This window comes from Notechis scutatus, chromosome 2, assembly GCF_049901735.1.
Source record: "Notechis scutatus isolate UNSWTSFEM ecotype Mainland chromosome 2, rNotScu1.2, whole genome shotgun sequence".
Classification (NCBI taxonomy): domain Eukaryota; kingdom Metazoa; phylum Chordata; class Lepidosauria; order Squamata; family Elapidae; genus Notechis; species Notechis scutatus.
In genome coordinates this window covers 135,006,099-135,020,457 of record NC_142010.1, presented here as the reverse complement: position 1 = coordinate 135,020,457, position 14,359 = coordinate 135,006,099, and the positions used below count along the sequence as shown (strand labels likewise).

At 43.0% G+C, this 14,359-nt stretch overlaps 1 protein-coding gene across 8 annotated transcripts; it reads right to left on the bottom strand.

The window, feature by feature from the left end:
- Positions 1-1,147: 1,147 nt before the first annotated feature.
- Positions 1,148-13,626, bottom strand: SLC39A5 (solute carrier family 39 member 5). 8 transcript variants are annotated; one of them, XM_087956285.1, is made up of 11 exons: positions 13,366-13,616; positions 11,011-11,447; positions 9,314-9,536; positions 8,415-8,589; positions 7,236-7,405; positions 6,604-6,741; positions 6,261-6,336; positions 3,779-4,030; positions 3,398-3,478; positions 3,019-3,209; positions 1,148-1,882 (listed from the first exon to the last, which is right to left on the bottom strand). In XM_087956285.1, the coding sequence occupies exons 2-11, from the start codon at positions 11,430-11,432 to the stop codon at positions 1,730-1,732; spliced, it is 1,881 nt and encodes a 626-aa protein (XP_087812411.1). In that variant the 5' UTR covers positions 11,433-11,447; positions 13,366-13,616; the 3' UTR covers positions 1,148-1,729. The 8 variants fall into 8 exon arrangements, with proteins under 8 accessions (XP_087812411.1, XP_087812408.1, XP_087812414.1 ...); XM_087956282.1 differs by having other exon boundaries at positions 11,011-11,442; positions 13,366-13,610; XM_087956288.1 differs by having other exon boundaries at positions 13,426-13,553.
- Between the last annotated feature and the right edge of the window lie 733 nt (positions 13,627-14,359).

Here is a 14,359-nt window from a genome sequence, read left to right as displayed (position 1 = left end):
TGAGAAATGAATTCAACTCAAGTGATACCATATCTCAGCAAATATACCAGCAAACTACTCTCGAACTTAAAACAGCTATAGAACAAACACATGAGAAAATTATGTGACGGTCTAATGTGGCTAATGCATGCCCTGTTAGAAACAACCTACTTGGAATTCAGATAACTGGTCAGTAAAGCTGGTTGATGGCAGCTCAGTTCCCCCCCCCACCTCACCCAAAAGGCACCAGAAAATAGGTGTGGGAAATTTGACCACATTGTGTTGCAACAGTTCCCTTTTTCCACACCAGTTGTGGATTCCCAGAATCAAAGCACAGAAAATAATCCTGCAGAAATACTGAGGGATTGCCTGTTTCAGGATCCTGGGTATAACTCCAGAGCCTTTCCCTTTAGATTTACAGGGGTGGGGGACGTTGGCCCTTTTGTGACTTGTGGACTTCAACTCCCAGAATTCCTGAACCAGCCATGCAACTCCCAGAATTCTTGGAGTCGGAAGTCCACAAGTCATAAAAGGGCCAGCATTCCCCACCTCTGCTTTAGAATATGATGTCCTCCCAAATGGAAGACCATTGAGAATGTTCTGGCTGTGGCTATCAGAAACGCCCCCCCCCCTTTCTAAAATAGGCCACTTGGATAGTTCTTCCACTTCTTGTACCTCGGCTGCTTTTTCGCATGTATCATCTTTCCTGCCTTTCGCAGTTGTTTATTCCAACACTGCTGGCCCTTCCTTGGACAACTTGTTCTTTACCATTTGTGCTGGAGACTTTGAAAGTTTCCTGATTTAAGAGATTGAAATGCTACCCTGTTGCCTCCAGCAACCTTGTGCAGCATATTATGAAGTGTCCCCAGCAGAAACATTTTTCGGATATTCGTATCGGTAGTGTCAATGAATGCTGCTGAAAAAATGAAATTTCAAGACAAGTTTCATCTGCCCTTTTAGCAAGTGCTTTTATTACTTCTGCTGGGACTTTCTTAGATTCCTTCAGAGGAGACATTAATGCAGGGTTGGTGTCTGAGCGTCTTCCTGTTTTTGTCTCTTGTAGCTGGAAAAAATTGACTCTTATCTAGCTTCTCTGTTCTGTATTTGTTACCTATGCACCTACAGGAGTCCTTTCTTCCCATCACAGAAAACAACTCTGAAGCTCCTCTTGAATGCTGCCTCAGGTTTAATCAGGTATTCGTGTCGTTGAAGACCGAAATTTCTAACATGGCATAACTGCTGCTTTTGAAACCATTATTTAACCAAAATGCAATAGGAACTATGAGTACCTGGTACCGTAATAGAACCAACAGGTTTCTTAGAATAGGTACAGTTTCTTAAATAATTTCACCTTACGTTACAAAACAATACATTTAAATTAGGTCCACTCTCTCCTAAGACAACTTGCCCCCTCTTCCATTTTAACAAAGTATAATGGGTTTTCAACAAGCTAATTTTAGTGGCAACCTACTTTCTTTTTATAATAATGTCAAGCAGGCTGAATCAGACATAAATTTTCATGGCACATAGTTTTACTGCCACCATACCTATTAACACAGGATCGGGGCAGTTGTCAAAAGAGTTTGTCCCTCTTCCAAACTTTCTTCTGTTCTCCTCTCCAACTTCCTTAGATTACCCAATTACAGAAAAGGATTTTACAGCTGCCTTTTCAGCTATAGGAAGAAGACAGTCATAACTGACAACGGAGCCAGGAGTGCATTTCGCCTTGCAGCTTTCCTTTCGAAATGTCCTACTCATTCATGCGGACACTGATGTGTTCTTCAAAGAGAGCAATGCAGAGCATAAGGCCACCTCCACAGAGAAAGCCCACGTTCTGAAGAACGAAGTGTCTGAAGGATCTTTTTTTGCTGCTGGTAGAATGCCGCTGCAACATTTCAGGTAGCTAGAGAAAAACAACCAGCTGTTATCACCTTGACAGCATTCATAGTCTAGTTAGTGCAAACTGACTGATGGGATCTTTGCCCATAAGAAGTTAGCAACAGCAAACATTTGATTAGTCATAACTTTATCAAATGTTGGGCTACTCGAGTCCTTAAGCAATTCAGCACCAGGTGTTTTCCTCATGAAAACTTTCATAGGGCCACTCATGCACCAGGAGGTTTTCAAGAAGTTTTCTAAGGATAGTGCCATGTAGGGTAGGAGGCATGTTTCTGAAATTTACTTGCAGTTTGGATTTTAGAGTCACAAGCTCTAATTCCTCATAAGTCTCCTACATGTCCTTTTAGATTTATTCTCATTTCTGATTCTATAAAGGGAGGAACAATAAGAAGCAAAGTGTCTGAAGTTACAGTTCTACCTTTCTTGTTCATTCTCTTTTCTACCCAAAAGGTTTGGTAATCCACTTCTATAGTATTGGGGAGATAGGAAGAAACGTTAATATTCCAAATAAATGGTTTAAAATCTCAGAGACTAGATGCTGAATTCAGAGAGTTCAACTGGACCTCATATTTACACTTGAACCTCCATTGATCTTGAAAAGCTACAGCAGATGGGATGAGGCAGGAATCAGGGCCAGATGTACCAAGAATCCAAAACAAATTCTCTAATTTTGCATGTGTCTACACACAAGTCTTGCATGTTCCCTTCCCGTTGCTTGGTTGAGGCTAAAGCTTTAGATCTGAAAAAAAACAAACCATTTTAACCCCACCTGCAATTTGGGCATCATTTTCTCTCTCCCAATTTAAGTACAGAATTGTGAAGACTAAAACACCGATTTGTGCTTTTCATAAGGGTGAGGAAGGAAGGCAATAAGTTAGAAGGAACATTTAACATTCTGTGGTCTCCAAGTGTCATTGTGGTGATTGGACTTGGAGTAGAGAGGCTTGGTTCAAGACTCCAGATGCCTACAAAGTTCAGTGGGTGAGTTTAGGCCCTCTGGTGTCAGCCACTCTTTCTTCATTGCTACCATAAAGATAAAATTAGGGAAGACTCCCGCATATACTGGTAGGAAGTATAGGTACAGGTAGAAATAAGTAAATTAAGACTTGTATCATACAGAGAGAAATGAAACATCCTTACCATATCAACCAGAGCTACGTAAAGGAAAACACCAGCTGTGGTGGCAAAGATCCAGGGAGTGACTTGAGAAGTGTTCTGACTGACAATTGTCCCTAACATCATGCCCCAATAAGCCAGGAAAGCAGACAGCAGGTTAAACAACAGCACCCACCGCAAAGGCATGCCTGCCTGGAGTAGAACAGCACAGTCTCCTGCCAAAGACAGAGAAGTTAAGGCTACCTCAACCTCTCTTGAAACCAGCAATGTCTACTGTAGATAAGGAACCTGTCATGGCAGGGATGACCATTTTGGCTTCCATGGTGCTTTGGGCAACCTTGAAAACAAGACATGCAAAAAGATCAGATAGTCCTGAAGCAGGACTATCCCCTTATTCACTCACCCAGTTCATGGGGTAGTTCATGGCAGAGGACTGCCAATGTAGTACTTAAGCCACTGGAGAGTCCATCCGAGAAGGCAGCCCCTGGAGAAGAAGAATAGTGTAGCAAGGCGCCTAAGTCTAAAACAGCCTATGTGGCGTAGCAGTGTTGGGCTAGGAGGAAGAAGTCTTGGGTTCTAGTCTGCCATAAAAGTTCCCTGGCAACTGTGGGATTGTCACTTCCTCTTACACCAGCCTCCCTCATAAGGTTGCGGGGGAGAGGAAAAGCAGGAAGAGGAGATGCTATGTGTGCCACCTTAAGCACCTTAAGAAAAGGTTCTGCGGGGAGACTATTCTCCTTTTCTGTCACAAGGTGGGAGCAAGGTGTGCCTAGAAATCACTGACCTATTGCCAATCCATCTGTGAAATTGTGGACCCCATCCCCAAGGATAACCATCCAAGCGATGTCAGCGATCCCAGCCTTGAGAGTCCCAACTGGGCTGTGGGAGTGACCGTGATGAGGTATCTCTTCTGTTTGCTTCTCCAGGCTTGTCCTGTGATCTTCTGAGTTGTGAATTTCAATGGAGTACTCCTGGACTTCACCATATACATTTCCAGTGTCCTCTCTTGGCACTCTCAAACTCTGCAATTCAACACCTGAAAGGTTTAGACCATTTTTTTAAAAAAAGAGCTGTTTAACTTGCTTCTCACACATCTTAAGATCTTAGAAGGTGTGACTGAGAGCCTAGGAAACTGAGAAAATGCCAAACAATGCACAAAGCAAGGGTGTCAAACTCAAGGCCCAGGGGGTGCTGAGATCTGGCCCACCTGGCCGCCCTAGAAAAAGCGAAGGACCGGCCTGCGCTGCCTCTGCCAGTGAAAACAGGTTCCCGAACTCCATTTTTGGCTGTGACAGCCTCCTGCAACCCTCTGCCAGTGAAAACAGAGCCATGGCCCTCCCAAGCTGTTTTCACTGGTAGAGGGTTGCAGGAGGCCGTCGCAGCCAAAAATGGAGCTCGGGAGGCCATTTTCACCGGCAGAGCGCTCGGGTCACCACAGGCACCCCCAACACAAGTGACGTTGAACTGGCCACGCTGACCCCAACCACACCCCCAAGGTCAAACACAACCCTGATGTAGACCTCAGTGCAATCAAGTTTAACACCCCTGCTCTAGAGCTATCTCCAAGAATAAAGGAGCAAAGGTTTGGCTTGTTTCTTAATCTGATTCAATTTTAGGAATAAAGGCACTGAGGTTTCAGGGAAACATGTTAGAAATTTGACCCACCTAGCAATCCATTAGGACCTAGAGACCTAGAGAGACTGAGCAAAGACACGGGTCGAATTCATGCCATTTTGCTGGTGAAGAACAATATTCTCCCTTGATCGTACTTGATAGCAATTGATCCATTTTAGAGATTCTGGACTAGGCCCTACCACAGATGCTGACTGTCCTCTTTCATTAGCTCCACTCTCCAGTCATCTTGTTTTATTTAAAACATTTATAAGGTCATCCATCTTTCAGCCAACTCTGTGGTGGTTCCCAATCAAAGATTTAAAAAACATATAAAATCATTTTAAAAACTATAAAACATAAAAGAGTTAAAACAGAAAATATTAAAGAAAAAAATCTGGCGACAATCTGTGTTAATGTGCTGTCATCTAAACGTCCTCCAAAGCCTGGGGGAAAAGATTTTACAAAAGATTAAAAGGTGGAGGCCTGCCAAACTTCAGGTGACAGGATGTTCCACAGAGCAAGGGTTGCCATGGAAAAATCATGCTTCCTTGATCCTATTAGATGACAATATTTGGGGGAAGGAACCAATGGAGTGTGCCCATACTATTTGACCTGGTAGATGGATAGATGTCTTTAGGGAAAGGTGATACAGTAGGTAGTCTAATCCTGTGCCATATTCAGTACGTCTATCTACCGAATGAAAATGGCCCTTCAAAATTATGGGCTGCATTCTAAAATAATCTTTGGATCACTCATGGAATATGGGAAACATATTACCTACTAGTGTTACAAATTCATTTTTGTTTCCTCTCTCAGTTCTAAATATATTTATTGTTGTTCCTTACGGTATGTCTTTGAATTAATAGATTAGCTTCAAAAAGCCTCCTCAAATCTAACTATTTATTTATTTGGGGTTTTGTTTATTAAATTTATTTACTGCCCATCTCACAATTCAGGCAACTTTTATCTAAAACTAACCGCTTCTTGCCAGGTACATCATGTCAGCTGGATACAGAACTGAATCACAATTCTGAAGGGACAGCTAGTAACAGTGCTGATGCTAGATACTGATCTCAGAGACAATTTTCAGCTATCTATCCAATACCTGGACACAAGAAGAAAGAAAGAGGCCTTAGAGAAGAGCTTCCACTCAAATACATATTTTTATGTATTTAAAATGCATTTTTTTCAAGTGGGCTCAAGGCAGAGGTGGTATTCAGCAGGTTTGAACCAGTTCTGGAGAACCAGTAGCGGAAATTTTGAGTAGTTCAGAGAACTGGCAAATACCACCTCTGACTGGCCCCGCCCCCATCTATTCTCTGCCTCCTGAGTTCCAGCTGATTGGCTGGGTCTTCTTTTGTTGCTCTACACAGGAGAACGGAGCTGGAAAGCAGGTTAGTGGGGTAAGGAAGGAATGGGGATTTTACAATATCCTTCCCCTGCTACGCCCACTAAGCCACCCCCACAGAACCTGTAGTAAAAAAAATTGAATCCCACCACTGGCTCAAGGATGTATAATCTTTCAACCTTGGCACATAAATTCCTTTGAAACCAGATTTTCAAGGAGACACACAACTTCCCTGCTAAAATAGAACGTAAAACATACCAAAATGCTAATATGGATTTGAAGTACTAAGTAATTCACAACTCACTATGCAATGTCCTCTCTGTGTCATTCTCATCTGCCTTAGTGGAAGATTGCTCAGGTTGCTTTCCAGCAGCACGTTTCTGTCCAATAAAACCAAAACTTTTTTTAAAAAAGCATGTTGAGTTTTGAACCCCACCCTAATGATGCCAGAGGATTAGCTTCCTTGTAGTACAGGGCAGTGGTATAACATGGCCATGGTTCAGATATGTCTTTTCTCGTTCTAGGGGAAACCTTAGCATATAATACATTTTTGCTTGTTTGACTCGGATTAGGCATATGTATCTGAATAACACATGTCTTTTCCCACTCTGGAGTGTTATAATCCAGGCTTTTCCTGCACTTCTTACCCTCTTTGCACGAATTTGGTTGAGGGTCCCCATGAGATTCTCAGTGAGGAAGAGAAAGTAAATGCCTCCTAGCACACACAGACCCTTCAGGATGCCATCTTCTTCCGAGGACAGCAAGCCATGGGAACTCACTTGCGCCTGAATAAAAACAATTGTTCTGAGCAGAGAAAGGAAGAATTCAGAACAGACATTAATCCTTTTAAACCACGTTAAGATAGGACTGGAAAAATCTGAGCAAAAAATCCCCACACTTGCTCTTCATGGAAACATGACAGAAGTTCAGCTCTACTACTGTTTGGTTCTGGCACCAACTTTGACCCACTTCACCTGGGAGCAAGCCCCACTGAGTTTAACAATAGCATTAATTATGAGAAATCCTGTTGTCAAGAAAACGACTAAAAGGGAGGCAAACCAGCAAGAAGTGAAGAGTGTTCACTGAGTGAAACGTGGGAGGCACCTCATTAAAAACAATGGGATCAAAGAGGGCAAAGTATTGATGAGAAAGCTGTGAAGAGAGCAGAAGCCCAAGGCCTTAGATGGGCTTCCCTGTACGAGGTTGAGATGGGTTGGGTGGTACCCACTTACCTGTGGACAATTGTACCCTAAATGGAAGAAATAGGGGCGGTACATACATGTGGCCAGAGGTGCAGCAAAGCATCCCCACACAATGTCCCCACAGCCAAGGCCACCAGGAAAGTCAGGAGGAACTGGAAGATTTCTCGACTGAGTAGGGGCACCAGGATGATGGCTAGTGCTGAGGGTGCACTGGTCAGGGTGATAGCCAAAAATCCCCAGCCCAGGCCTGTGGAAAACATAGAGGGTGACAGGAATGAGAAACACAGCTCTAAAACTAGCAAGTTGCACATAGCAGGGGCACTTCCCTGGGATGGAAGGACTAGTTTGTTCAAATTTATAACATGTTATTCATTTTGTTTCTTTTTTTTTAACAAAAATACTGTCTTGATGAGGTTGTGTGACCACCCCATGACACGACCACCACCCCCAGCACCCAATTTACAATTTGCCACATCTAGAATTTTCAGCTATTCCTTTTGATAAATTAAGGCAGAAGTGGAAGTAGGATACCAACTGTTTCCTCTCACACTTCCCACACTACAAACAACAATAACAAACACCCTCCCTCAAAAATCACATCACCAAAATCCATTGATTGTGGCATCCAAAATGAATGCCCCAACTTGGGTGTCTTCAAGGCTGGGCCTGGAAACATTTTGCTTCCCCCACACCTCCTACTCCCCTTCCAAGGTACAGGTAGTCCTCGACTTATGACCACAATTGAGCCCAAAATTTAGGCACAACTGAGCCCAAAAAAGCGAGACATTTGCTGAATGAATTTCACCCCGTTTTACTGCTGTTCTTGCCACAGTTGTTAAGCGGATCACTGCATTTGTTAAGTTAATGACCTGGTCGTTAAAGTGAATCTAGCTTCTCCACTGACTTTGCTTGTCAGAAGGTTGAAATAGGTGATCACGTGACCTTGGGACACAGCAATGGTCATAAATATGAGTCAATTGCCAAGCACCTGAATTTTGATCACATGATCATGGGGATGCTGGAAAGGTCCTAAGTGTGAAAAACGGCCATAAGTCACTTTTTTCAGTGCCGTTGTAATTTTGAATGGTCACTAAATGAACTGTTGTAAATTGAGGACTACCAGTAAAGTAGAGGATGAGAGCTTTGACCATGCCTGCTCTCATGACATCACTAACTCCGCCTCCTGCTGTTCACCCAGGCCAACCTCACTAGGGACATGTACGTCGAAGTGACTTGAGATGGATGGAAGGGCTTACCAATCCAGAGGGAATTCCCGGCCATGTCAAAAGTCACATCGTCCAAGTGCTGGATGCAAACACGGCTATCGATCTGGTACAGCAGAGCTGGGCACAGCAGGGTGAACTGCTCTGGGGTGATTTTGGAGATGGTATTCATGCCAAAATTGACAAGCAACTGAGACACATTAAGGCACTGGAGAAAGAAAAACAACCCAGAAGGCTGTTGATTGTGGACTAAAATGGGCTTGTGGCCCTACAACCAGGATAGAATGCACTTCCGCTACAATTATCCGTTATCCATTTTGGGGCGGGGTACTCCTGAGCAGAGGAAAAAAAACATTGCCCAGCTTGGGAGGGGAATTACAGTAACAGAAATGGGCAGTGTGGGAAATCAGAAATACATTGTGCTTTATCCAGGAGCTACAGAAAAATTCAGCATTCCTGAAAACCAGAGATATTATGCATTTTCTATGTGAGTGTGGTGGTGTCTGTATGTGACTATATGGATAGCCACATATTTTAATTTTAGCTGTTTTTATAGGATGGCTTTTGAAAACAGATGTCTGGTTGCATTAGTTTTAGTCAGTCCCTTCTAGCCATCTACTCTGAGGGGGTCTCTGGTGATAACCAAGTTTCTGCCAATCATTAGCTTGAAGACCAGATGCAGCCTGAAGATCATCTATAGGTTACCATCTATAGGGGTTGAGCTCTGAGGGCCCCATTTCAAGCACATATACGAGTTCTTTCCAAATGGAACCCAATATAAACAAAGAATCTTGGCTCATTTTCTATCTTTCAGTCCATAAAATACAACTTGTAATCTCCCCACTCCCGCCAACACATCCCCTTAAAGCATAATTGCTTCCCTGCCTACCCAATACATTTGCTGCAGACTCCAACACATCTCCAATTCTTACATCTTCATGCAGGTGATTGAAGACTGAGTGATCCAAGGTAATGACTCCCTCCAGAAGGTTCAGCTTAGAATGTCCGTGGGAAGGCATGAAAACATTTCCCTCTTTCTCCTTGTCGGATTTCTCTCGGCCTTGCCCAAAGCTGGGCTTGAGGACGTGGCTGACCTCATGGAAGGTAGGAGAAACTGGGGTATGGAGTTCAGGGTCCAGCAGAGAGAATCCTGGCCTGAAGGACATGTGAAATCATCATCATCAACTCAACAGGGAAAGATTTCACTGAAATGTTAAGAAACCGTTCTGATACTGTAAGGCTAACGAAATCTCCCTGAGAATAATCAGAAGAAAAAGAGAACTAAGAGAAATAGAGCTAAAATACACAAGGCTGCAGGTTTGAAGATAATTATTATTTTCAATGTATACCTGACTTTTATTCCTGGAGTTTATCATGGTGTACATAGCTCTCCCTCCTTCTGTTTTTCCCCACAACAATGGGGAAGTTGGGGTAGTTTGGACTAAGAGTTAGCGAATGTCTGTGGCTGAGGGTGGGATTTCCCAGTCGAAAGCAGAATCAGTGCATTGCATTCCTTTCATGACTTTTCTTAATTATTATTATAAAATCTAACCAATTAATATATATATGTGTGTGTGTGTGTGTGTGTGTGTGGTCCTCATTTAGACTGCTGTACAGCAGCTTTGGTAGTTACAATGGTGATGAAGATATAACCTTGTGATCAATTCTCTCATTTATAGATTATAGAGATCTATAACGCAAAAGAACACTGAAGTAAGATCATAAGCACGGCAGCAGTTTTGTTTAGCAACTGCTTCGCTTAATGACTGAGTTGCCAATTCCAATTGTGGTTGCTAAATGAGGACTACCGCTATCTTTTCTGAATTTATCTATCTTCTCCCATTTAATGTTATCCCAAATTATTTGAATCGATGGCTGACAGAGAAGAGCTGTTGCTTCGCTTCCTGTTTCTCTTGTAGGGATTGAAGCAGGCCTATGATTGCTAGCTCTCATCTTCTTGAAAGAAATATTTCAACCACCCGCCTTTCAGCAGGTTGTCTGGTTCAGCAAGACCAGAACGCTGAGGCTAGCAATATGTTTATTTTGCTTGGGCTTAGATGCTGTGCAAGATGTTAACTGCCGATCAAGAACATAACAAACACCATGATTTAATTCATTCATTCCTCAGTGGAAATATGCACTGGCAATTTTCCATTGTGTACAGACGGAAGTATCTTTCCCTCAAACGGCAGAATCCGGGTGGCTAATTTGTCACAGACCTCACTTGGCACTCACCAGGTGGGTCTCTGCCCCACCTGACTTGAACATGTTCTTCAGATTCTTTCCTTGAGAATAAATAAAGCAGCGGGAAACAAAGAACCAGCCCTTTAGCATCAGCTTGATTTATCTCTGGGCGCCACAGAGATATTCTTAGCAAACAAACAAGGTCCAGATGCTTTGTTTGGAAGTACATCCAGCCTGCCCAGAACAACAAGGCAAAGGCACCCTGAAATCCTCTAAACAGGCTATGGGGGCGGGGGGAGGGGGAATGGATCCCTCCCATTTACCTTCCGACAAATGGATCTTTCGGGATTGTCCATGCTCCCTTCGAAAGCTATTTTATGAATGGCCTTCCCAGTGCGGCCATTTTATACCCGCTGGATGTTTCCAGTCTTTAAAATGGGCCCACCTGGTGGGGGTGACGCTCTCCCCTTGAGCCTCGGCCCCGTCCTCTGTCCTGCTGAGGTGATCCAGTGCTGAGTGGGAGTGCAGGTGCTTGTTCTCCTGGACCTCAAGGATGTCCAGATGGGAGACATGGCCGTGTCCCAGTTCCTCGTGTTCAATCTCCACCACCTGCACCTTTCCCAGCCCCAGGTTTAGCAGGAGGCGGGTCAGGCCCTCGAAGGACAAAGTGCCATTCTCACCATACTGCTGAAACAACTGCTGCAGGTAGTAACCCTGCTCTTGGGTGGCGTCTTCCAGCAGAAGCCCAGCAGCTCCGCCAGCCGGCAAGTCACGCGGCTCACCCTGGGCAAAATGGCAGACAGCCTGCAGGGAGAACCAAGCCATGCAGAATCTGGCCAGAGGGAATCTCAGAGTCCACTGGTCCATCAACAGAGGCCTGCACTGAAAGAAGAAGAAGAAGAAGAAACTGCTGAGCCCTGAGGGAGAATCACAGTTTTAGAGCTGTGGCACTTATCAACAGATCCCGGAAGAGAAACAGATCCTTATTTGCCAACATCTGTTAGGACAGAGAAATCCTTGCTATGACTGGCTAAGGGGAGAACTTGCAAACCTGCATCCTGTCATCTTCTCAACCAGTGCAGTTAGGGGAGACCTTCTAAGCATCGGTTCTTGAAAAGATTCCTTGAAGATCTCAAAGGTTTGGGGCTTGCACAACAAACACCTCAATTATTTCCTCATAGTTCAGATCCATGTTTGCATGCTCTCCAAGGCGCCATATGGAAAATACAGGTAGCCATCAACTTATGACCATAATCAAGCTTCTGTTGCTAAGTGAAACATTTGTTAAGTTTTGCCACATTTTACAACCTTTCTTGCCACAGTTGTTAAATGAATCTCTGCAGTTGTTATGTTAGTAACACCATTGTTAAGTGAATCTGGTTTCCCCACTGACTTTGCTTGTCAGAAAGTCACAAAATGTAGACATAGGACCCGGAACACTGCAACCGTCAGTGCCAAGCATCCACGTGGTCATGGAGATGCTACATTGGTCATAAGTGTGAAAAACAGATGTAAGTCACTTTTTTCAGTGCTGTTGTAATGTTGAGTGGTCACTGAATGAACTATTGCAAGTCGAGGACTGCTTGCATAATGGTAAAGGTAAAGGTTTCCCCTGTCCAGTCATTTCTGATTTTAGAGGTGGTACTCATCTCTGTTTCCTAGCTGAGGGAGCCAGAGTTGTCCGAAGATATTTCTGTGGTCATGTAGCCAGCATGACTATACACTGAGGTGCATGGAACACTGTTACCTTCCCACTGAAATGGTACCTATTTATCTACTTGCATTTGCATGCTTTTGAACTGCTAGATGGGCAGGAGCTGGGGCAAGTGACGGGAAGGTGATTTGAAAGTATCCTGGTGCTAAGCCATGAAAGAGTTCATAAGTTGAAACTAGCGCCATATATTGGATCTAGAATTATGAAGTAATGCAGGGTCTGGTATAATATTGGTATAATCTGGTGTTCCTAATATTTGCATATAATATTCCTAATGTAGCACTATGCTGAGAATTTTAGAAAGTTATATTCATTATTATTTATTTATTAAATTTAATGCGCCGCCTGTCTCACAGAGTGACTCTACATCACTACACCGACCTGATTTCTCTAACTTGAAATTAGAAGCCCAACTTCCTTTGATCTGATTTGGGGGCGGGGGGGTGTCACCAATTCAATCAGCTCAGAGTTAAACCTTTCTGCCTCTTTTCGATTAGTTTAGAAAGTTAATGACTAGTTTATAGAATTCAACTTTTGAATTTTGAAAGGAGGATATTGCTAATAAATAAAGTAACTTATCAAATTAGATAAGAGAGCAGGGCAAAAATAATGTTTTACTTCTTTTATATATTTTTTCCAAAACCACATATATTTAAAGTGATTGTATGAGTTAATCTATATTTACACTTCTGTCTGATATTTAGTTAACCTGCAGCCAGTCAACCTGCAGCTGTTCCACAAGATCGTGTTCCTGAAATGTGGTTTATGCATCTCAATGGGATCCCAGGTTAAGCCAAAATGAAACTACAATTGCATGGCTTTGTGCAGAATAAGAAGAAGCCATACATTAGATTGCAAAGTCAAAGCAGAGGTAAAAACTGATTTTTAAATGGAGACCTTTTCCTCATGCATCAATTTCTTAGCTACAATTTTAACCAAAATAGGTAACGAGACAGTACTTTGTACAAGCCTTTGTCATCTCCACGACCTAGAGGTTTAATGAGTCTTCTAGCAAACAGTTACAAAGTTGTACAAGCAAACATAAAAATGCTGACACAAATAATTTAAAGAATGTAATCAAAGTACCTGACCCTCTCACGATGCCCAAGCTAGGATAAAATTTAGAATTGCTGACCAGCCTTCGACCGGTTTGATTATCTGAGTAATAGAGATCCAGATGAGATGCTCGTAGATGATTTCACGTCTTGGTTGGTGCCTGCTTTTTCTGACTGTCTTGTCAAACAGCAACGCTAGAGCAAATAATAATATCTGATTTTAAGAGACAGCGGCAGGTTTCAGACCTTTTAAATGGAGCAGTTTTGCTTTCGTCTGGACTTGGATCTGCCTGAAGGATGGGTGTATTATTTTGGAGCAGAGTAGGTGGGTCTGCCAAGCATTAGCCCCTCCTTCTGTAAAAACAACAGGTGGGAACTGAGGGCATTAGAGGATTTTTGGACTTTCCCCAGAAATGTAGAGAGATAAGTAGGAACAAATACCTTATTTGGGGACCTGGTACTGACAAGGAGTGGGAAAAGAATTGAGCTATCAGTCAAAATGTAAACATGCTCCTCTTTCCATGGATACAGCTACCCCTTCAGTTTTTCCAACAGATACAGGACTCTCTGACCATTAGGAAGAGCTGCCTTCCTTCAGCCAATGGATCCCAGATGTGTTAATTCAGGGCTACTGCTCCAGTAGGGCTGTGTGTCTGTAGGGCCAACAGGACATTATGTGATAGATAGCAGGCTAGAAAAGTGAGGTAGCCCATCTTCATCCACTTCCAAAGGCAGTTCATATAAAATAAACGTAGCTGAAGCTGTTTTATATATTTCTCCTTTTCAATTGCTCATAGAAGCTACTACTTGTTTGATTAAGAGCCAAAGGATTAGGGTGGCTGAAATAAAGCATTTCTTTGTACAGGTAGATCTTGAGTTACGACCACATTCGAGCCTCCAAATTTATGTTGCTAAGTGAAACGTGTTAAATGGGTTTCCCCCCCATTTTACAACTTCTTGCCACATCTTTTCCCCCCCATTTTACAACTTCTTCTTCTTAAGTGAATCAATGCGTTTGTTAAGTT

Bases quoted from the DNA above. Each gene is read 5' to 3' on its own strand.
- SLC39A5 (XM_087956285.1), bottom strand. From the start codon at position 11,432: ATGGACCAGTGGACTCTGAGATTCCCTCTGGCCAGATTCTGCATGGCT. The intron at 8,590-9,313 runs GTAAGAATTGGA...TTCTTTCTCCAG, and splicing joins TCAATCACCTGCATGAAGAT to TGCCTTAATGTGTCTCAGTT. The intron at 3,210-3,397 runs GTGAGTGAATAA...TGTCTTTGGCAG, and splicing joins TGAACTACCCCATGAACTGG to GAGACTGTGCTGTTCTACTC.